At 37.4% G+C, this 22,919-nt stretch overlaps 1 protein-coding gene across 6 annotated transcripts in view; it reads left to right on the top strand.

Annotated features, from left to right (window-relative positions):
* AFG1L (AFG1 like ATPase) overlaps window positions 1-22,919 on the top strand; it is a 239,307-nt gene that overhangs the window by 58,529 nt on the left and 157,859 nt on the right. For all 6 annotated transcript variants that reach the window (XR_009506196.1, XM_059941464.1, XM_059941467.1 and 3 more), the window contains one exon: window positions 14,437-14,488. Coding sequence is in view for 5 of the 6 variants with exons in the window: in XM_059941464.1 (XP_059797447.1) it covers window positions 14,437-14,488 (52 nt within the window). In the remaining variant the exon portion in view is untranslated. The remainder of the gene's footprint in view (window positions 1-14,436; window positions 14,489-22,919) is intronic.

Genomic DNA, 22,919 nt, shown 5'->3' with positions numbered 1-22,919 from the left:
AGTCTGAAATTTCAGAGAGTTTAATGGGCCTGCTTCAGTCTCCAGAATAATTAACAAATGTATGCAATTACATTTTAAGTTTTGTCATGGTTCTGAAGGTAAAATTATGCCATCAGTGTAGATGAGAATGTCTTTTTTTTTTTTTTGCGTTTTTTTCTTCCAGTTTTATTGAGATATATTTGATATATAGCACTGTATAATTAAGGTATAGAGCATACTGATTTGACTTACATGCATCATGAAATGATTACCACATAAGTCCAGTGAATATCTGTCATCTCCTGTAGATACAAAATAAAAGAGAAAGAAAAAAATACTTTTTTCTTGTGATGAGAACTCTTAGGAACTCTTAGAACTCCTAACAACTTTCACATATAACATACATGAGTGTTAATTATATTAATCATGTTGTACATTACATCCCTGTTATTTATCTTATAACTAGAAGTTTGTACTTTTTGACCACCTTCACCCAGTTCTCCCCCCCACCCCCTTGCCAGATGAGAATGTCTTTTATAAATTCCTTAAAATAAATTTAAAGAAAAGGGGTATAGCCCTATTTTATAATGTCTGAGATAAGAATTTTATCTGTCATTGTCCGCCAAAACTGACTACTTTGGTTATGGCAGCAGAATTATGTAGGCCATAAGGAGGCATTAGAGCCATGGAATCTATGCTGAGATTTTGGTCAGGTCTCTAGATCAGGGGTTGGCAAATATTTTCTGTAAAGGACCATGTAGGAAATCTTTTAGGGTTAGGGGGCCATATGATCTCTGTCATAGCTATTCAGTTCTGCCATTGTAGTCAGAGTAGCCATGGATAATACAAAAATAAATGTATTCTGATAAATATTTATTTAGAAAAACAGATGTCAGACTGGATTTAGCCTATAGGCCGTAATTTGCCGACCCCTGCTGTAGATGGATGACTGCTTCCTGACTAGATTTGAGGGCTGGTGGGAGACCATTAATAGTATTCAAGGTTCTGTTGGAACTCTACCTAGTCTAGCTTTCCAATCTGATTTTCCATTACTTCCCTTTATGTATACCTGCCTCTAGTCAAAAGAACTATTCACTAATTTATTATATAGACAAACAGACAAATGGAACAAAGTAGAAAGTCTACAACATACATGGAGACTTGATATACCATTGAGTTGACACTGAAAATCAGTGGAAAAAAGATGGTCTAGTCAGTAAACAGGGATGAGACAATTGATGATCTTTGTGAAAAATAAAATAAAATTAGGTACCTACCTCTCTGAACATAAACATAAATTCCATAGAGTCAGTGTTCTAAGTTTAAAGTGAAACTTTAGAACTTCTTGAAGAAAATTTAGAGGATTATCTTTGTGAACCTGGGAAAAGGAAGACTCTCTTATACAAGATATGAAAGTTTAAATTATAAAGGTAAAGTTGGATACACTTGACTCTACTAAAATTTAAAACTTCTAGTCAACAATAAGCACCATAGAAAGGTGAAAAGGCGGACCACAGACTGGGAGAAAATATTTGCATCAAAAATAATTGACTAATAGATTGACTATAATAATTGACTATATGTATCTAGAATATATAAAGAACTCCTACCAAAAATAGAAAAAAAAATCAAACAACTTAGTAGAAAAATGGACAAAGAAGAGTCTGTTTTGGGGTGATAACTAGCAGATGCCACAAAAATAGATAAGTAAATCAGAACGTATTTTTTAAAATGGAATGTTGGGATGATAAACTTCAAAATCAGGATTGTTAACTCTGAGCAAGAAGGGCACAAAGGGGGGGCTTCAACTCTATCTAATGTGTTATTAAATTTTGGAATAAATTTTTCAAAATATAAAGAGTTGATAAAGCTGAGTGGCAGGTAACCAGGTATTCAATATTTTCTCCAATTTAGCGTGTTTATAATATTCCATAATAAAAGTATTTTTAAGTGTAACTGTGAGATATTTCAACAGGTTAGTTGATTTAAGAAAATAATTTTGAGGAAATTATAACTTTTCCTGATAATATAATTCTAGACTCTACTAGTTCAGCATTTGCTTCTTACAAATAGACTGAGTGAGGAAGGGGTATTATTAGCTCAAAAAGTACTCAAAAAGACATAAGGAATATCTTAGTAAGAGGTTTTTAGCAATGAAACTTCTTTCCTCTTTCTGAAATCTCATGAGCTGAGTTTTCTTGGCCTTAAATCTTTTTCATGAATGCCAGATGTTTCTGAGTTCTATGTACATTGGACTTAATCTTACCCCATGTTCAGCAGAGTTTGTCTTTTCCAGGTAATGTGTCCATTTTACATACTGGGGGAATAATTAACCAAGTGTCTTCTTGTCCTTTAGGAGATTAATGCATCTTCAGGGTGAGCACTGGGGAAAGAAGTTCTATTGTGTAGCTGGAAAAAGCAAATGATTTTTCATTTTACAGAAAAATTTATCATGCCTAACTAGAAAATGCATCTCTTTGTTTATCAGAATGCCCTGAATTATCATTTATAAATTCAGTTCAACAACAAGAAGAGTTGGTCCTCACTATGTACTAGGCTCCATGGAGCCAAGGATACAGGTGTTAATTAAGGTTAATGTTTTGTTATTTCAGTGATACCTTATTCAGTGGAAGAAATGGTCATAAACAGCTGTTTATAACTCAGTGAATTAAGTACAAAAATTCAGATGGGTATAAATGCATATGGGGACAGTCTTTGAAAACCCACTCTAAATAAAAAGATTTAAATTTATTTTATTCCATATTATTGCTTCACTTGAGACTTCTAATTCTGTTTTTCATAAAGAAATTTTATGAATCAAATTACTATTCCTTTACTCTTGAAGGACAAGTTTCTAAGGGTATACATCAAAATTAACAACATAAATCCCATAAAAAATATATGCTGGGCTTCCCTGGTGGCGCAGCAGTTAAGAATCTGCCTGCCAATGCAGGGGACACGGCTTCAAGCCCTGGGCCAGGAAGATCCCACACACCGCGGAGCAACTAAGCCCGTGCGCCACAGCTACTGAGCCTGTGCTCTAGAGCCCGCGAGCCACAACTACTGAGCACGCATGCCACAACTACTGAAGCCCGCATGCCTAGAGCCCGTACTCCGCAACAAGAGAAGCCACCGCAGTGAGAAGCCTGCGCACCACGACGAAGAGTAGCCGCGGCTCGCCGCAGTTAGAGAAAGCTCGCAGACAGCAACAAAGACCCAACTCAAAAACAAAAAAATAAATAAATTTAAAATGTATATATATGCAACAAATTTATATATTTAAGTTTATATGTATTAACTATTTGCCTCTAAGAAGGATCAATATAACTATGTTTAAAATTCCTTTTTCACATGTTAAAAAAATATATCAATTAAAAATATATTCAAGTTACTTTCACATTTGTCTTAAAATAGGTTGCTGCTCTGGTATATAGAATGGCTTTGCTATTTCAAATGTGTCCAGTTTCTGAATTGGTCATGTAACAGTTTCAGTATTACATAAATTCAGTATTATTCCTATAATGACTGTTAATCAAATTAAATTCAATATTTACTATTTAAAGAGAATAATAAAATGTAAATAATGCACTCAAGATTAATATTTAAATAAACTTCATAAAGCATTTCTGAGAATTATTATTCTATAAAGCTTCCACTTGTGCAAAAGTGTATCACTTAAATAACAGCAGTTTTTGAAACTCAAATTGAGAAATCAAAATTACATTTGAAGAGAGACAAAGAAAAAAAAAAGGTCTCAAGTTTCTTCTCAGATTCAGAATGTTCAATAGTAGGCTTGTGTGAAGACTGAATCAACCCTAAAGATAATTCTTTATTCTTTTCAGGATGTGGGAATGGTGGGGGGAAATCCAGCACATAAGAGAGGAAAATCAGGATGGATAGACAGGAGACTAGAAAAATCCCTTGGCAGAAAATATTTATGAAGAAGGGAAACAGGTATCTATTTTAAGGCTTGTTCACTTGGATCCACTGGCAACAAGGACATGGAGGAAGAAGTAGGGAGGAAAGCATGCTGGTAAGGGTGAGAATCTGAGTAAAGGGCAGTGGAAAGACCTCTTTTCAGATATAGGCCGACCCTTTGGTGAAGGGCATTGCTTTATTTGGAAAAGCCATAGGATGTGGTAGATTTTGATTTCTGTTCTAGTGATTTCATTCTCCTTATAAAGTTACCAGTCAATTAATCTAGTTCTAAATTGTTTAGATTTTTTTTTCAGTTGTTTTTCCATAAATCTATTTAAGCCTGAAGCTTGGAGTTCTTCACCAGTTGCCTCCACATTTGCTGTTCCTAAAGATTCTCTATGAAGTTGGCATCTCTTAAGGATAACTCTAAGAAGCTATATTGTCTTTTAACAATATTAAACTTTTCAGGAGTTAGATATTTGCCTTCAATTAGTTTTTTAAAGTTGAATAGTAATTCTGATTTTGCTTTATACAGTTTTTTTTGTTTATTTATTTATTTATTTATTTATTTTGGCTGCACCGGGTCTTAGTAGCAGCATGTGGGATCTTCAGTTGCGGCATGCGGACTTTTTGGTTGTGGCATGTGAACTCTTAGTTGCAGCACACATGTGGGATCTAGTTCCCGGACCAGGGATCGAACCCAGGCCCCCTGCATTGGGAGCACGGAGTCTTACCCACTGGACCATGAGGGAAGTCCCTATAATTGGTTTTTAACTGAGTGAAAACCTCTATTTGGAAACAAGAGAACTATAAAGAAAAACTGAGCAATTCCAATCCATGCCATCATCTCCAATGGAGATGTGCAGATATTAGGACCTGAACACTGAACACACATTTCAGGCCACACTGCCACAGCCATGTACAGCTTCTCCAGGAGAAGCATGAAGCTCCAAGGTAATCCATAGTCCCTTCATGGCAGTGAAGACCACCACAGAGCTGCCTTCAGTTACCTTTGCCCTGATGAACCACAAAAAGCCCCCACAAGTATTTCTCCCTGAACCACACTTCCACCTGGCAAGGGTGGCTTGTCAGCAGAGCAGGTAATAGGTAGTGTTGTCTTTTCCTCCAGTTTCCTCCCATTCAATGCATTCTCCACACTGTATCAATAATGATTTTTCTAACGGATAATCTGATTGGACCATTCTCCTGCTTAAGGCTTCTCAGTGCCCTCCAGAGAAAGTACAAACTCATTAGCATGTTCTATAGGGTCCTTGAGAGCCTGCCTGGTCCCTGCCTCTTGCCAGCCTCATCTGTCTTTGTTCTTTGCTGGCAATAAAAGCAGCAGCTATGACAAGCTACTTGAAGATTGTTAGACAAGACTGGGGCCTTCTCTTGCCTTTGGGTCTTTGTTAAGGCTGCCTGTGCCCCCATCTTTTTACTGTAGACCATCTCACATGGCCCACCTGGTGACCACATGCTCCTTTAGTAAATACCATGTCATTGTTTTCTGGATCTTGTAGGTCTGCAGAACTTAGCTCACTGCCTGGTACAAAGTAGGTGATCAATGCTCAATCCATGTTTCTGGAATAAATGAAAAAAACATGAAGATTTGAATGAATAACAAAGCAATCACTGAAGATTCACAAAATAATTCTCTGCTGACTCTGAAGGCAGTTGTCCTGGTGGCTGTGAGCCTATCAATACGTCTGTGTGAGAGCATAGGTGTCTCTGTGAGTTTTTTTGTTTTTTAAAAAAATTAATTTATTTATTGGTTGCGTTGGGTCTTCGTTGCTGTGCACGGGCTTTCTCTAGTTGCGGTGAGCAGGGGCTACTCTTCGTTGCTGTGAGTGGGCTTCTCATTGTCGTGGCTTCTCTTGTTGCGGAGCATGGGCTCTAGGCACACAGGCTTCAGTAGTTGTGGCACATGGGCTCAGTAGTTGTGGCTTGCGGGCTCTAGAGTGCAGGCTCAGTAGTTGTGGCGCACGGGCTTAGTTGCTCCACGGCATGTGGGATCTTCCCAGACCGGGGCTCAAACCCGTGTCTCCTGCATTGGCAGGCGGATTCTTAACCACTGCGCCACCAGGGAAGCCCTCTGTGAGATTTTATATTCACTTGCTTCTCTGTGGACATGTTTGTGTTCTCATTTCCTCCATAGTGTCAGTTCTTTGAAAATCCAGGAGAAGCCTGGAAGGCCACTTTAATCCCTCAAATTCAGAACCTCAACTAGGTTCAGACTGAGGAATATTTTCCACATCCTTCTTCTGATAAACTCCAGGTAGGTTTGAGAATTATGCTTAAGTCCTGGACATCCCTCTGAACAAGTGGTGGACTGGAGTAGGTCACACCTAGCTTATCTTCTCCTAAGCTAGTCCAGAATTCGAATATCAGTTAGGAGTGAGTGAACTGGAAGGATTTGCGGAAGAAATTGCCTCCTGTCATTTGTCTCCCACTGACACACATAGGCACTTAGAAATGCTTGTTGCTTGAGTGCATGCAACAGTAAAAAGTCATTTGCATCTTCAAATTCTGTTATAATCAGAAATTGAGCCATTTTTATGCTAGTTGTAGAGGTTTAAACTCTGCCCCCACACTTGTTATTTAGGTGCTTAAAAGGCTTAATTATACTAGTAAACTGAACAAATTGGTGTACTTTAGGTTACAAGGGTTCTTTTGCAAATCAACTGATGGTATTTCAAAAAAGATTTTCATTTAAAGAGAATTTGTGGGTGCTAACATATGGTTCAGTTTTTTAGTTTTAATGATCTTCTTAGAAACCTGAAGTGATCTACTTTTATTAAACAGTGGTCTATGTTGAGAATGATATAATGCTTGTTTTTAAAAGATGTAATTATGCTCAGTATTCCAGCTGGAATCACTGTCTCTATCATTTTTGGAGTTAGTAATGGAATGGTGAGGGGAGTAGGGAGAAACAGGAAAAGGAGCATTCCTGCATTTTAAACAAATTGAAACCAACTCTTTATTTTAAAGCATCACCCTTATTACCTAATTGTCCTAATGGAAATTATACTTGACTAGCAGGTAGACAGTAACCCAGAAAGGTGGAGGACATGCTGTTTTAATTTATAACTTTGATGAGAATCACCTTGGATTATTTTTAATGCTAGAATTTTAATATCATAAGGAACAAAGGATAAAGTTAGAATGATTAAATCAAAATATTTGGAATGATGGATGGCAAATGTTTACTTTGCAGAAGTTAAAGGAATAGTTTTGAAAGCAATTGTCTAAAATGCAAATATGTAGATATTTTTAGAATAATTTTAGACTTAGTTCAAAAGTAAAAGTAATACAGTAATTAATCACCTTACCAAATTCTGTTTTGTTTTTCGCAACTTTTTATTTTGAAAAATTTCAACAGTACACTTAAAACCACTAATGGTTAACATTTTGCCACATTTGTTTTCTTTTTCTCTCTTTCTCTCTCAATATTTTTTCTTTAATCATCTGAAAGTAAGTTGTAATATCATAACACTTGACCTCTAAAAACATCATTATGTATCTCCTAACAAGGACCTTTTCCTGAATAACTATATTACCATTATCACACCCAAGAAACTTAACATTGATGTAGTGATATCTAAAATAGGGCCACCCGATTTAGCAAACAAAAATACAGGATGTCCAGATAAACCTGAATTTCAGATAAATAATGAATAGTTTTTTAGTATATATATGTACCATGTGATATTTGGGACATACATGTACTAAAAAATTATTTGATATCAGTGTGAAATTCAAATTTAACTGGCATCCTGTATTTTATCTGGCATTCCTAAATATGAAGCCCATATTCAGGTTTCTTCAGTTGTCCCCCAAATGTTCTTTTAACTGTGTGTGTGTTTGAATCCAGTAATCATGCTTTACATTTGACTTTGTCTAATAAAATTTTGATAGAATAATTATCAGATATTTACTTTAAAAAATATAATCCTCACGTTCAAAAGATTCTCTGTGTGGAAGTGGGCTTTTATGTATATAAAATTCAAATCATAAATTTTTACTAAATTTAGTGGTTTGAAGTGTATCGCTAAATGCATAACAACTAGGACCCCAAACACTTGTGACATCAGCACATTTCTTTATTGGACAATTGGCAATTTATTCATATCATTTAAAAAAATTTTAATGACATTTTTCTGACAGCTGCTTTTCTTATTATCCTCCCTTTTGATTTAGTATATAGTATTGTAATACTTATTATAGTAAGTCTCCTAAACTTGACATGCTCTCTTGACTAGATACCTATGAGTTTAGTTTTTTTGTTTTTTTAGATTCCACATATGAGTTCACACGTTGTCTTTCTCTGTCTGATTTATTTCTCATAGCATAATGCCCTCAGTGTCCATCAGTGTTGTCACAAATGTGGATTTCTTTCTTTTTTAATGGTTGAATAATTTACATTGTGTGTGTGTATAACACTTAAGTTGTTTCCATGTTTTGGCTATTGTAAATGATGCTGCAATGAAAAAGGAGTTGCAGATATATCTTTTTGAGCTAGTGTTTTCATTTGGATAAATTTCCAGAAGTGGAATTGCTAGATCATATGGTAGTTCTATTTTTAACTTTTTGAGGAACCTCCATACTGTTTTCCATAGTGGCTGCACCAATTTACATTCCTACCAACAGTGCATGAGGGTTCCCTTTCTCCACATCCTCACCAACACTAATTTCTTGTTTTTTTGGTAATAGCCATTCTGACAGATGTGAGATGATATCTCGTTGTGATATTGATTTCATTTCCTGATGATTAGTGACGTTGAGCATCTTTTCACGTGCCTTTTAGCCATGTGTATGACTTCTTTGGAAAGAATGTCTGTTCAGATTTTCTGACCGTCTTTTAATTGGATTGTTTTCTTGCTGTTGAGTTGTATGAGTTCTTTGTGTATTTTAGATACTAACCCTTTATCACATATGATTTGAAAATATTTTTTCTCATTTGGTAGGTTGCCTTTCCATTTTGTTGATTGTTTCTTTTGCTTTTTAGTTTGATAAGGTCCCATTTGTTTATTTTTGCTTTTGTTGCCTTTGCTTTTGATATCAAATCCAAAAAGTCATTGCTAAGACCAGTGTCAAGCAGCTCACCACCTGTGTTTTCTTTTAGGAGTTTTATGGTTTCAGGTCTTATGTTCAAGTCTATAATCCATTTTGAGTTGGTTTTTGTGTATAAGTAGTGGTCCAGTTTCATTTTTTTTTCATGTGGCTGTCCAGTTTTCCCAACACCGTTTATTGAAGAAACTATCCTTGAATCTTGGCTCCTTTATATACCCTTGGCTCCTTTGACCTTGGCTCCTTTGTATACCCTTGGCTCCTTTGATATAAATTAATTAATCATATATGTGTGGATTTATTTCTGGGCTCTCTGTTCTGTTCCATTGATCTGTGTGTCTGTTTTAATACCAATACCATACTGTTTTGATTACTATAGCTCTCTCTTGAGAATAGATACTTTCAGATACTTTTATAAATACTTATATCAAACCATTAATATGGCCTAGTAAAATATATTATGACATCACTTAGAATGCTTTCAGTTGTGCATAACAGAAAACCCAACTAAAACTAGGTTAAATAATACGAGTAATCATTGGCTCATGTAGAAGTCCAAGGATAAGTATGCTTCAGGTGCAGTGTATTAGGCCCCTGACTCCATTACTTACTTGTAGATCTTCTTGATCTTGCCCTCTTGATTATTTTGGCTTTGTGTTCAGCTTGGCTTATCTCAAAGTAGGAAACTAGCATCACATCTACACAGTATACTGCCCAGAAGACTAGAGCTTCTCTTTCACCTAGAGTTGAACAACAGAACTCTGCTTGACTGAATTTAGTCATAAGCTCACCCTTGAACCCCTCATCCGGTTGTAGAGGATAGAGCTGGGAGTGGGATCATTCTCACCTAAAGGACATGGCTACTGCACAGGTATAGAAGATTGTTGAGAACAATCTGAAAGCCCTGAGGCGTGCCCCTCCATTTTGTCAACAAATCTATTTCGCTGGTTAGTTCACTCTTCTCTGTAACGATTCTCTAGAGCCTTCTTAGCTCCCTTCAAGCTGAACTACACTTCCCCTATCACTTTCAGCAGACGTCTACATCTTTATAAAGAGAAAACAGAAGGCGTTGGGTTGGACCTCCTTCAACTTCCTATATGAAATTGCAATCCCAGAAGTCTGGGTGGACGTGAGGGAATGTGAGCAAAAGTCAATATCTTAGTATGAGGTTTTTCTATTTTTAGCTATCCTTCCATCATTTATTTCTAATTTTATTCCATTTTGGTTGGAGTACAGTGATTCTTTGGAGTTTATTGAGGTTTCCTTTATGGCTTGGAATATGCACAGTATTTGAAAATGTGCTCCATGTTCTTGAATGTATTCTTGATTTGTTTGGTAGAGTTTGTATAGATATAAAATAGCTTAAGTGTACATTAATGTTGTTCAGATCTTTGAGAAGGGTGTGTCAAAGGGTGCGATGTTTCTTCTTCGTGGTCCATAGGTTTGGATAGAAGCAGGTATCAGTACATGAAGTTTACAGTCTTCAGCATGAGTGAGTGGGCCTTGTGATTAGGTGTGCAGAGGTGGGCAGTGAGTGGGAACTCCCCAGTGCTGTGTCCTGCACCCAACAGATAAGGAAATGGCTGGTTGTAGAGTTGATGTGGCTTACCCAGAGTCACATAGCTAATAAGTAGCCAAACCAGAATTTGTACCCAGATCTTTTGAGTTCAACTCTAATACTATTTCCTTATATCTTTTATGCTTAGTGGAGGTAGGTGATAGCTTTCCACGGTCTTCCAACATCATCCTTAAGCTTACCATCTGCACAATCTGTAATACAGTATCACTGGATCCTTATCAAAAACACATTAGAGAAGGTGTCATCATCCTACTTCACAAATTCCCTAAGATATAAGTAACATGACAAATCTTACAACCGGTCACTGGAGAAACTTATTCATGTTCAGATCTTCAAGTCTTTGCCTAGTTAGTGTTAAGTGTGTGTATTTTAGAGGTTGGGTGTGTATCAGAGTTCTGTCAGGAAACTGTTCACAGCACTTTAAAGACTGAATCAAGAGATGACTTAGTCATCGGCAGGGCAGGCCTAAGGCAGCAAACAAAGGATGGAGGAGTGAAGGAGGAGCCTGCAGAGAGCTGTAGCTGTGGCATGAGGGCCTAGTGATTCTGGAGGGATGCAGCTCTGCTAGAGACACAGCACTGAAGCAGGGAAGCAACGGGAGAGAATGACCCGGATTTCTCTCCACCCCCTCCCTCCTATCTCCTGCAAGTAGTGCCTCCCAGGGGCTGAACCCAGCTAGCAGCCAGCCAGCAAGGTTGCCCCCTAGGGTAGAGAGCAGGATGAAGAGGCTTGTGGAGGATGGGAGCACATGTAGAACCCCAGCACCCAGGAACTATGCCAGGGTGGAGTGCTCGGAGAGATAGGAACACATTACAGGAAATTAAAACATTGGGAAAGGAAATTTAATGGACCTGAAAAATACGGTAAATTGTGAGAAAATGTAAATTAGGAGCATGTAAATTATGTGGGTGCCTGTGTAGTTATTTTGAAGAAAACTGTGTGAACCTAACTCTCCCTGAATTGACCACTATGAATAAAGAATTAAAAAACTTCTTTAGGACCCATTTTACAGCCTTCTAAATAGTCTTACTGTTCTCCATTCAATCCTCTGATTTTCCCCTTAAAATATACATTTTTTAATCCTTTGAGATAATTTCAGTAATTTTTGGAAGACTGAAATTTTATGAGGAGAAAACTAACCTGCCTCTCCAAGTGAAAATACTTGGTGTGCATATAACATAGTTTAGATAGGTGATGTCTAACATTTATTGTTAGAGGAGTATCCATTGTGTTTATCAATTTATTTGGAGTAAAATCTGCTTCTTAAACAGTATTTATGCCATACGAGATATTTGTGATCTCAGATGTTTGAGAATCTTTTCCTTTGATACTCTATAACCATATCTCTTTATCATCTTCTAAATATTGCCATAAAATATAATATAATATAAATTATATATGTAATAGATAATGTACTATAATATTTGCCAAAGTGCTCTTTCAAAAATACGTTGAGTTTGGGTAAAACAGAAGATAGGCCCAAGTGATTTTTTTTTTTTTTTTTTTTTTAGCAGCATTGAGCTCTTCCCATGTCATCATTTCCCCCCATCTTTGTTAAATTTTTGGCTTGAACTTCATTGATTCAGCATATGTTAATTATATCATGACTAGATCCCGGACTGTTTCTACAAAATGTGATGTGAAGAATTGCTATAACATTTCCAGTTACCTTATGCAAAAAGTTGCTTTCAAAAGATTTCTAATACATAGAACATACTTAGAGATTATTAGGTTGTATTTAAGTTTTCTAATTTGAAGCTGTTCTAAAGTTATTGAGGAGCATGATGCTTTTTTTCTGGCAAATTGAAAATAGAATAACCAATGTACAAGAATGGTTCATATAAGATATTACAACAAGACAAATTAAGAGGTTTTGTCAGGAGTGGCATCTGTTTTCAGTTGAGATTTAAGAATAGATGGAGAGTTAATGTGCAGAGGAACACAGGGAAGGCATCCACCTGGCAGAATCAAAGCAAAGAAGGCCCTTTTGCCTAAACCATGGGTGAAGGTTCTTTTGGAAGGGGCGTGCTGGAGTCAGAGGCTGGATTTATAGAGAAAGCTGAGGGACAGGAAAGCGAGAGAGGTTTCTGAGGCATGCTGGAGTGAATCCACAGATTAAAAAACAAAAGCATTAGGTAGTGGATCCTGAAGTCTAGCTTTTGAAAATGTTCTCTGTCAAAATATTGACTGCTCTGGTTGGTGCTAAGTGGCATAACCTTCGCTTCTTTCTGCTTTTACCCTTTCTGAACTCTCTCAGCTCTGGCTCACCTTGGTTTTTGCACAGGTGTCTAGGAACTGTCATAGAGTTTGAAGGTTACTCTTCTAAGTGGAGCAAAATTCAGGAAGGTAATTTGGGTTGATAATAATATCAGGCAAAGAGAAATTCCATTTTGTTTCTTCCTTTGAGGCCTCCATCCTCCTGTTTTGGTCTGGACTTGATTGCTTTCTTGTCCTGCTTGTGCCACTGTGGTTCTAGAGAGCAGCCCTCCATCTTACCAGGGCATTCTCCCCAGGATCTTCTGTGTTTCATGGAGCCTAGGTGTTCCTATTTCTGTTGGGGAGGGTTTTTTGAGACCCTGTATGTATGGAATGTCAGTTTCCCATTTTCACACTTGATGGATAGATTGGATGGATTAGATTGGAAATCACTGTCCCTCAAACTTTATTCAAGTTTTTATCGGTTGTTTGTGACCTGTCTCCAGCCACCCGCCCCCCACCACCTTTCCCCCTGAATGCCCACCCCACTGCCACCTTGGACATTTGTAGGATTTCCTTTATATCCCTGGTGTCTGAAATTTCAGGATTGTGACTTGGTATGGGTCTTATTTCCCTCATTGTGTTGGACACTTATTCTGTCCTCCCAATCTTGAAATTTCGTCCTTCAGATCTGAGAAAAATCTTAGGTAGTTTCCTCCTCTCTTTTTTCTCTATTTTCTCTTTCTGGAATTCCTTTTGGTCAGATATTGGACCTCCTGAATTAATCCTGTAATTTTCTTATATTTTCCATCTTTCATTGTTATTGTTTATTTGTTGTATTTCTTTAACATTTCCTCAAGCTTATCTTCTAATACCTTTTCTGGAATTTTGTTTCTGCTACCATATGTTAAATTTCAAAGTACTCTCTTTTGTTCTTAATATTGCTTTTAAAAATTGCATTTTGTTCCTGCTTTATAGTTTTAATAACTTCTTTTATTTTCCTCAGCATATTAATTATATTGGTTACAGTTTTATTTTGAAGTTTCCTTTTGCTGTGTGTGTAGTCTCTGTTTCCTTGGAGTTTTTTGCCCCCTGTATATTTGCTGTGGTCTCCAACTTTCATAATGGGAGTTTTTGGGTTGTTTTTTCAAATTTCTATTGATTCTTGGCTGTCAATTCATTTTAGAGTCTTTTCAGATACTAATGAGCTGATTGAAGGCTCCATCTTAAGAGGTTTGTTGACTAGTATGCTTTACTGTAAGGTGATCTGATAGGGACCCAGTTCTTTCTTTGGGAGAAACCCACACTAGGTGCCTTTGGGCCTTTATTTCTGGAAACCATTCACTTTCTTTAGAAGAAGTCTTCTGATCTCTTGCTTGCTGGGAATGAGTTAGGCTGTCATTGTTTGGGGAGCCCATTTGGGAAAGAGGGGGAAGATTACATGGTTAGTAAATTGTGAAGTGGATGTAAACTTAAGTTGTGTGACTTCAGAGCCTTGCTCTGAGCTACTATGATTCTTGCCTCCTATATTAAAACCTAAGTGGGGCTTCATAGCCTTTTATATCAAGTTTTTTGTACTTACTGTGTGCAGTAGCCCATTTCAGTCCTGTATATATAGCACGGTTAGGAACACTATGTATATGATGATATTCGATTATTTCCATGTTGGAGATTTATAATTTGTTCTTAATTTGCAGCTTTTTTCAAGGAGCAAACCTCCAAGGGGCCTGTATGTTTATGGAGATGTTGGTAAGTGTGTTAAAATAAGTTTTAAGTGGTCCAAACAAAAAGTTTCCCAGCTTTCACTCAGGGATAACTTCCATTTCTATCCCTCAGTACACTACCAGCAGGAACAGGATGAGGTGTGGTAAAATAGGAGAGAGGAGAGGAGTGCAGTTATCTTAGTTTTTACTTTTATTTCTCATAGGGTGACTGCAGTTGAAGGCAGGGTTAGTTAGCATGTTAGGGTGCAAACATTATTTAATGTATAAAGTGAGTTGATCTCAGGGAAGGAAGTCATTTCTAGATAGGTTATTAGATAAACCAGAATCTCATTGCTCAGTGCTATTTGACTCAGGTTAATAACTTAAAAAAAAAAAAATAAGCTGTTTGTTTTTACTTTTTAAAAAAAAATAAATTTATTTATTTACTTATTTTGGCTGCGTTGGGTCTTCGTTGCTGCGCGCGGACTATCTCTAGTTGCGGCGAGCGGGGGCTGCTCTTCGTGGCAGTGCGTAGGCTTCTCATTGTGGTAGCTTCTCTTGTTGAGGAGCATGGGCTCTAGGCGTGTGGGCTTCAGTAGTTGTGGCGCTCGGGCTCAGTAGTTGTGGCTCGTGGGCTCTAGAGTGCAGGCCCACTAGTTGTGGTGCACAGGCTTAGTTGCTCTGCGGCATGTGGGATCTTCCCTGACCAGGGCTCGAACCCCTGTCCCCTGAATTGGCAGGCGGATTATTAACCATTGCGCCACCAGGGAAGTCCCTGAATAGACGTTCTTAACATATGAGTGGTAACATTTCCTTGGTCTCCCACTTCCATGCACTGGGCACAAAGACTCACATTTTCTTGGAAACCTTATGAGCTGTCACTTACTTTCTGGATTTTCCTAATCAGTTAACGTCTTGCTTCTTCCCTGACTTCATTCTTGCTGAAGTTGTCTGTTTTCTGGTTTCTGTTTCCTTCAATCAAATCTTTTTCTCCAGTTTTAAACCTCTCCCTGGTTACCCACCTTCACTGATGTCATGAAGGTGGTTCCTCCTTCCTCTGACCTTATGGCTTGTCATTCAGTTCTTTACATACTCAAAATGCACATTTAATGTAACGAGATCGACAAATTTGCATTGTGAGGAAGTGGTGGCAGAGGTTCGTTATCTTAAGAATTTTAGGGTAAGAAAAATAATAGAAGTTGAATAAGTAGTTATACTGCCTTAGAGATCAAACTGTTCTTTTCTGGGTCCTCCCTCTTCTTCTGATTTGTTTACTAATGCCTCTAAATGCCTGTTTTACATTTATAGATTTAGCAAATCTAATAAAAAGGGAATTAGTTAGTATTTAAAAAGCGAATGATCGAGATTCTTCAAGTTCTTCAAACTTGCAGATTTTAAAAATGTGAAAGAAGCTCAAACTATTCTTTTTCTTAGTTCATTGGCTAGTTGGTATTTTTGAGACCAATGTATGCTTCTTATTTAGAATCTAATTTATACCAGGTACTTGAGCAGTTTTATGTGTCTGCACCTTTGGGCACCGCTAGCAGATATCATTCTGTTGTCATCTCTCATTTTTTGCCTCTTTGGAGAACGTTTACTTCCTATACCTTCACTTTCATGTTCTGTCATTGCTAAAATCAGCATCTTTGTTTCTCCTGTTACCTTAACCACTTAACCGTAAATGGAGATGATTAGTAAGGCACAACTGTTTCCACTTCTACAAAAGGACTTAAAAAAACAACAACAACAACTATGAAAGTTGTTGGATTTTTAGTTTGGAAAATACAGCCATATTCTAATGAATTGAAGGGAGGTACAATAAACGTAATTTATCTGAATGTTTGAAGGGATTAGAAAAGATGTGTAACACGGGATATTCACAGAGGCTGGGTGTGTGGCAATCTTTGGCTAGAAACATCTTCATAATGTAGAGAGGGGAAGAGAAAGGAATTCTGAAATAAGAAGTGAGATGAACATTTTGGTGGCCATACTCATTTTAGTTTAGAATACTTACAAAATAGGTAATAAAAGATAGGTCAAATTCTCATTTTGGGGGGGCTCGCTGGCTGGGAGAATAGCCTCAGAATGCCTTTACAAGCTCTTATTCTTTATTATTTTTCTTTTTTAGACTTGGGAAACAGATATTAAATTTTAAAGAGACTTGGTGGAAAAGAGATGTCTGTTTCATAGCATCCCTTTCCCTCTCCTTATTCATGCCCTTGGCTTAGACTCTGTCATGCCCACTTCACTCTACTCTATCTTCATAGGTATGTTGAGATGATTGACTCAAATGGACCCTCAATACGGGAACCCCAGGAGCATTGATATCATCATGGTTCAATCTTGAAATGTTTTCATTAATAAAATGCTTATCATATCTCATGCAAAAGTCAAAAGCTGCAGTAGTAGTATTTTGTGGCTTCATTCTTACCCTACAGCTGGCTTTCTTACAACAAGGTTTCAGCTCTAGACTAGCAGAATGAGTGGTGATGGCAGGGTTAATGATTTCTCCCGTACATTAGAAGAGAATAAAGTACATTTTTGTTTGTCAGTCCCTTTTTTGCTGTCTCCTGGTTTAACCTTACCTGTTTCACATTGATAATTTCACCAGTGGAAAGGTAGACTGGTTTTAAGGTTAGGAGTTGGAAAGCAAAATTCTTCTCGGGTGGGAGGCAGTGGTGGAGGTATTACCACTTCCAGCTCCTTCTGCAGGGGGTCAGCTGTGAAAAGGGCACCACTAGAGGGGGCTCTCGAGTAGTCATTTTTTGGCTTCCCAACTATAGGCTTAAAAGTTAGAATTTAAAAGATTTTTAGGTTTTATAAATGACTCCCCTAGTAAGAATCTTATCCTGAGAAAATTACAAGGTTTTATTTAGGATTCTGTAGAGACCAAAGCAAAATTATGAAGCAGGTGAAATTTAGTGCTGGTTTCTTCCCTACTTTTTTCCAACATCTGTCCTCATTCTTCCAGTCACTTGACAAATGCTTGTTGAGCACTTGCCTTGTGCCAGGCAGTCTGTTGTTTCTGGAAACGTAATGGTGAATAAAAGCAGACACAGCCTTTGCTCACCCAAAGCTTACAAACTGTGGCAATGGCTTTGAAACATTTTTGAAAATGACTCACAGTAAGTACTATATTTTACATCCGGAGGTAGTATATGCTTGGGTGTGTGCACACCACACACATATGTATACATACATACTTATAAACATCTTTGTCCTGTAGGATTTCCTACAGCTTGGATTTTGCTGATGCATCTCTGTGGTGTGATGTGAGTCTTCCAACTTTGTCTTTTTCAAGATTATTTTGGCTATTCTGTGGCCTTTGCATTTCCATGTTCATTTTAGAATAAGCTTGTTCATTTCTTTAAAAAAAAATCCTGGGATTTTGATTGGGATTATGTTGAAGCTATAGAGCAATGTCTACAGAGAATTGATAACTTAAAATATTGAGTATTCCAATCTATGAGCATGGTATATTTCTTCATTTTAAAACATCTTCTTTATTTCTTTATTTCTTTATTTTTGGCTGCGTTGGGTCTCTGTTGCTGCGCGCCGGCTTTCTCTAGTTGTGGCGAGTGGGGGCGACTCTTCACTGTGGTGCGCGGGCTTCTCATTGCGGTGGCTTCTCTTGTTGTGGAGCACGGGCTCTAGGCATGTGGGCTTCAGTAGTTGTGGCACGCGGGCTTCAGTAGTTGTGACTCGCGGGCTCTAGAGCGCAGGCTCAATGGTTGTGGCGCACGGGCTTAGTTGCTCCGTGGCATGTGGGATCTTCCTGGACCAGGGCTCGAACCCGTGTCCCCTGCATTGGCAGGCAGATTCTTAACCACTGCGCCACCAGGGAAGTCCCTGAAATATCTTCTTTAATTTCTCTCAGTGGGGTTTTGTAGTTTGTAGTGCAGAGGTTTGCCATATTTTTTGATAAATTTATTCCCGGGTATTTTACTGCAAATGGTATTGTATGTTAACATTTAAATTTCCAGTTGATCACTGCTAGTGTATAGAATCAATTGATTTTTTTTGATGACCTTTCTAAATTCAATTATTAACTCTTATAATTATTAACTCTTATAACTCCTGGTTATTTGGTAGCTTCTTCAGGATTTTTTGTGAACATAATCATATCTGTGAATAAAGACAATTTAACTTTTTCCTTTACAATTTCTATGCCTTCTAGTTCTTTTTCTTGCCTCATTGCATTAGCTAGGATGCAGTACAATGTTGAATAGAAGTCATGAGAGTGGATGTCCTTGCCTTGTGTCAAATTTTAGGGGAGAAGTGTTCAGTCTTCCCTAGTTAAGTATGATGTTAACTGTAGGGTGTGTGTGTGTGTGTGTGTTTAATGTATTAGTTTCTTTTATTGTGGCAACATATATATAATATAAAATTTATCATTTTAACTGTACAGTTCAGTGGCATTAAGTACATTGACATTGTTATGCAAACATCACCACTATTCATCTCCAGAACATTTTTATCTTCCCAAACTGAAACTCTGTACCTATTAAACAATAACACCCATTCTATAACCCCCTCCTTCCCAGTCCCTGGCAACCACTGTTCTACTTCTGTCTCTATGAATTTGATGACTCTAGGGACCTCATGTAAGTGGGATCATATAATATTTATCCTTTTGTTTCTGGCTTATTTCACCTAGCATAGTATCTTCAAGATTCATCCATGTTGTAGCATATGTCAGAATTTCATTCTTTTTTTTTCTTTTTTTTTTCATTCTTTTTTAAGGCTGAATAATATTGCATTATATTGTATATACCAATTTTGTTTATCCATTCATCTGTCGATGGATGTTTGGGTTGTTTCCATCTTCTGACTTCTGTGAATAATGCTGCTATAAACATTGATGAACAAATATTTGTTTGAATCCCAGCTTTCAATTCTTTTGTGTATATCCAGAAGTGGAATTGCTGGATCATATGGTCATTCTGTGTTTAATTTTTTGAGGAACTGCCACACTGTTTTCCATAGCAGCTGCACAATTTTACATTCCCACCAGTAATATACAAGGGTCTCCATTTTTCCACACCCTTATCAATACATTATTTTTCTGTTTGTTTGTTGTTTTCATAATAGCTATCCTAATGGATGTGAAGTGGTATCTCACTGTAGTTTTGTTTTGCAATTTTCAAATAATTGGTGATATTGAGCATCTTTTCAGTGTAGGTTTTTTGGTATTTGTCCTTTATGAGGTCGAGGAAGTCTGCTTCTTTTCCTAGTTTGCTGAGGGTTTTTATCATGTATGTGTGTTGAATTTTGTCAAAATTTTTTTCAAATGTTGTGAGGATTATATAATTTTTATATGTTGAATTTTATTTTGACAGGGAGTTAAATAAGTTACTTGCATGCCAGTTTGATTCATTTGAAGTTTTTTTTTAATTGAAAATTTCATTGAGATAATTATAGATTCACATACAGTTATAAGAAGTAATTCAGAGAGATCTGTATACACTCATTTCCCCTCTAAGGCAACATTTTGCAAAACTATAGTAAAAATATCACAACCAGGATATTGACATTGATACAATTCACCAATCTTGTTCAGATTTCTCCAGTTTTACTTGTATAGTCACCCCTTGGTATCCACAGGGGATTGGTTCTAGGGGTCCCCAAGGATATCAAAATTTGGTGATATTCAGGTCCCTTATATAAAATGGCCTAGTACATACAAGGAATACAGTCAGCACTCTGTATCCACGAGTTTCACATCAGCTGTGCTGTACTCATTTATGTGTGTATTTAGTTCTATACACTTTATCACCTCTGTAGGTTCATGTATCCACCACCACAGTCAAGATACTGAACAGCTGTATCACCACAAGAATCCCTTGTATTGCCCATAATTTTATAACCATACATATCCACACTCCATTTCTACATCCTGGCAGTCACTAATCTGTTCTCCATTTCTAAAATTCTGTCATTTCAAAAACGTTATATAGGGCTTCCCTGGTGGCACAGTGGTTAAGAGTCCACCTGCCAATGCAGGGGACACGGGTTCGAGCCCTGGTCCGGGAAGATCCCACATGCCGCGGGGCAGCTAAGCCCGTGCACCGCAACTACTGAGCCTGCGCTCTAGAGCCCGCGAGCCATAACTACTGAGCCTGCGAGCCTAGAGCCCGTGCTCCACAACAAGAGAAGCCACCGCAATGAGAAGCCGTGCACCACAACGAAGACCCAACACAACCAAAAACAAAAACAAATAAATTAATTAATTAAAAAAAAGATTAAATGGAGACAAATCAATTTAAAAAAATGTTATATAAATGAAAAAGTATGTAACTTTTTAAGATTGGCTTTGGTTTTTTTTTCCACTCAGTGTAATTCATTGGAGAGTCATTCAAGTTGTTGTATGTATCAGTATCTCTGGAAATTGTTTATCACACAGTTTCCTAGTGGTTCATAACACAGCTTCCCTTGCCTCTCATCATGAATTATCACCCTACGCATGAGCAGCTATTATTCAGCCAAAGACTCAAGAGTGTCCACCTGTTGGTTTCTGGAGCTCTTTCATTATACAGCTTCCTCCTCTCTGGCACTTTGCCTTGCAAATTTCACCTACGTTTTGGACTCCCATAATCCTGATCTCTCTTAATTCAACTCACTCAGACCTGGGTGTTTTACTTGGATTCACCTTCTCTGTGCAGCAATCTGGAAGGTGCCTCCAAGCTAAAAGTTGGAGTGACATAGGGCTCATCTTCTTAATCCAGTTGTCTGTTGATGGGCACTTGGGTTGCTTCCATGTCTTGGCTATTGTAAATAGTGCTGCTGTGAACATTGGGATGCATGTATCTTTTCAAGTTGGTGTTTTCATTGTTTCCAGATATATACCCAAGAGTGGAATTGCTGGATCATATGGTAGTTCTATTTTTAGTTTTTTAAGGAGTCTCCATACTGTTTTCCATAGTGGCTGCACCAATTTACATTCCCACCAACAGTGTATGAGGAAAAGATATAAAGATATATAATGTTAAACTGCCAAGTTCCATGAGGACAGGGATTTTTGTTAGGTTTGTTCACTGCCATTTCCTAATAAGCACCTAGAATAGGGCCTCACACATGGTAGGCATTCAATGAAAATATGTTGATTAAATAAATAAGAATATTTTATTTATGGTGATTTTGATATTCAGAAGTTTGAATTTTACATATTCTAGTCTATCAGTTTTTTCCGTTATGATTTCTTCTTTTTGCTTTTATTTTCAGAAACTTTTTATATGATGGTTTTGTTACATTTTAAGCACATTTTTGAAGAAGAGCACGATGATTATGTTCAAATATATATTGTTCACATTTTTTGTTAGATAATTCATGACTTCTTTTCTGGATCTATAAGTATACTACGCTTCATGCAGCAGAATTTAAAACTTTATTAATTTACTTCTTTGTGTAAATGTAATGATATAAAATTTGCTGCCACTCACTGTATCAAGAGACTTGTACTGAATATTTTTGCAAAAAATTACTTTTCAATCTAAATGGTCTTCTCATTAAAAATCTGTCTGGTGAATTGTATTTTCTTTTTTTAAAAATTTTATTTATTTATTTATTTATTTGGCTGTGCTGGGTCTGCATTGCAGCCTGCATGCGGGATCTAATTCCCTGACCAGGGGTCAAACCCGGGCCCCTAGCATTGAGAGTGCGGAGTCTTAGCCACCAGGGAGGTCCTGTGAATTGTATTTTCATATATAGAAAACTTTCTGACAATTCAAATGGCATGGCCCAAAGTCATCTTATGGAATGGAGGAAAGCTCAACAGATTTAAGACTCAAATCTTGCTTCCTGAGCTGCCTTTGAAGTTAGTATAATAATTGCAGCTCCTGACAGCAACAGTCAGCTCTACCCACCACCAGAGCCTCCCATCAAGCCTCTTAGATAGCCTCAACCACCAGAGGGCAGACAACAGAAGCAAGAAAAACAACAATCCTGTAGCCTGTGGAACAAAAACCACATTCACAGACAGATAGACAAGATGAAAAGGCAGAGGGCTATATACCAGATGAAGGAACAAGATAAAACCCCAGAAAAACAACTAAATGAAGTGGACATAGGCAACCTTCCAGAAAAAGAATTCAGAATAATGATAGTGAAGACGATCCAGGACCTTGGAATAAGAATGGAGGCAAAGATCGAGAAGATGCAAGAAATGTTTAACAAAGACCTAGAAGAAATAAAGAACAAACAAACAGAGATGAACAATACAATAACTGAAATGAAAACTACACTAGAAGGAATCAATAGCAGAATAACTGAGGCAGAAGAACGGATAAGTGACCTGGAAGACAGAATGGTGGAATTCACTGCTGCAGAACACACTAAAGAAAAAATAATGAAAAGAAATGAAGACAGCCTAAGAGACCTCTGGGACAACATTAAACGCAACAACATTCGCATTATAGGTGTCCCAGAAGGAGAAGAGAGAGAGAAAGGAACAGAGAAAATATTTGAAGAGGTTATAGTCG

The sequence above is a fragment of the Balaenoptera ricei genome, chromosome 12 (genome assembly GCF_028023285.1).
Source record: "Balaenoptera ricei isolate mBalRic1 chromosome 12, mBalRic1.hap2, whole genome shotgun sequence".
NCBI classification, from domain to species: Eukaryota; Metazoa; Chordata; class Mammalia; order Artiodactyla; family Balaenopteridae; genus Balaenoptera; species Balaenoptera ricei.
This window is presented reverse-complemented; position numbering and strand designations above follow the sequence as displayed.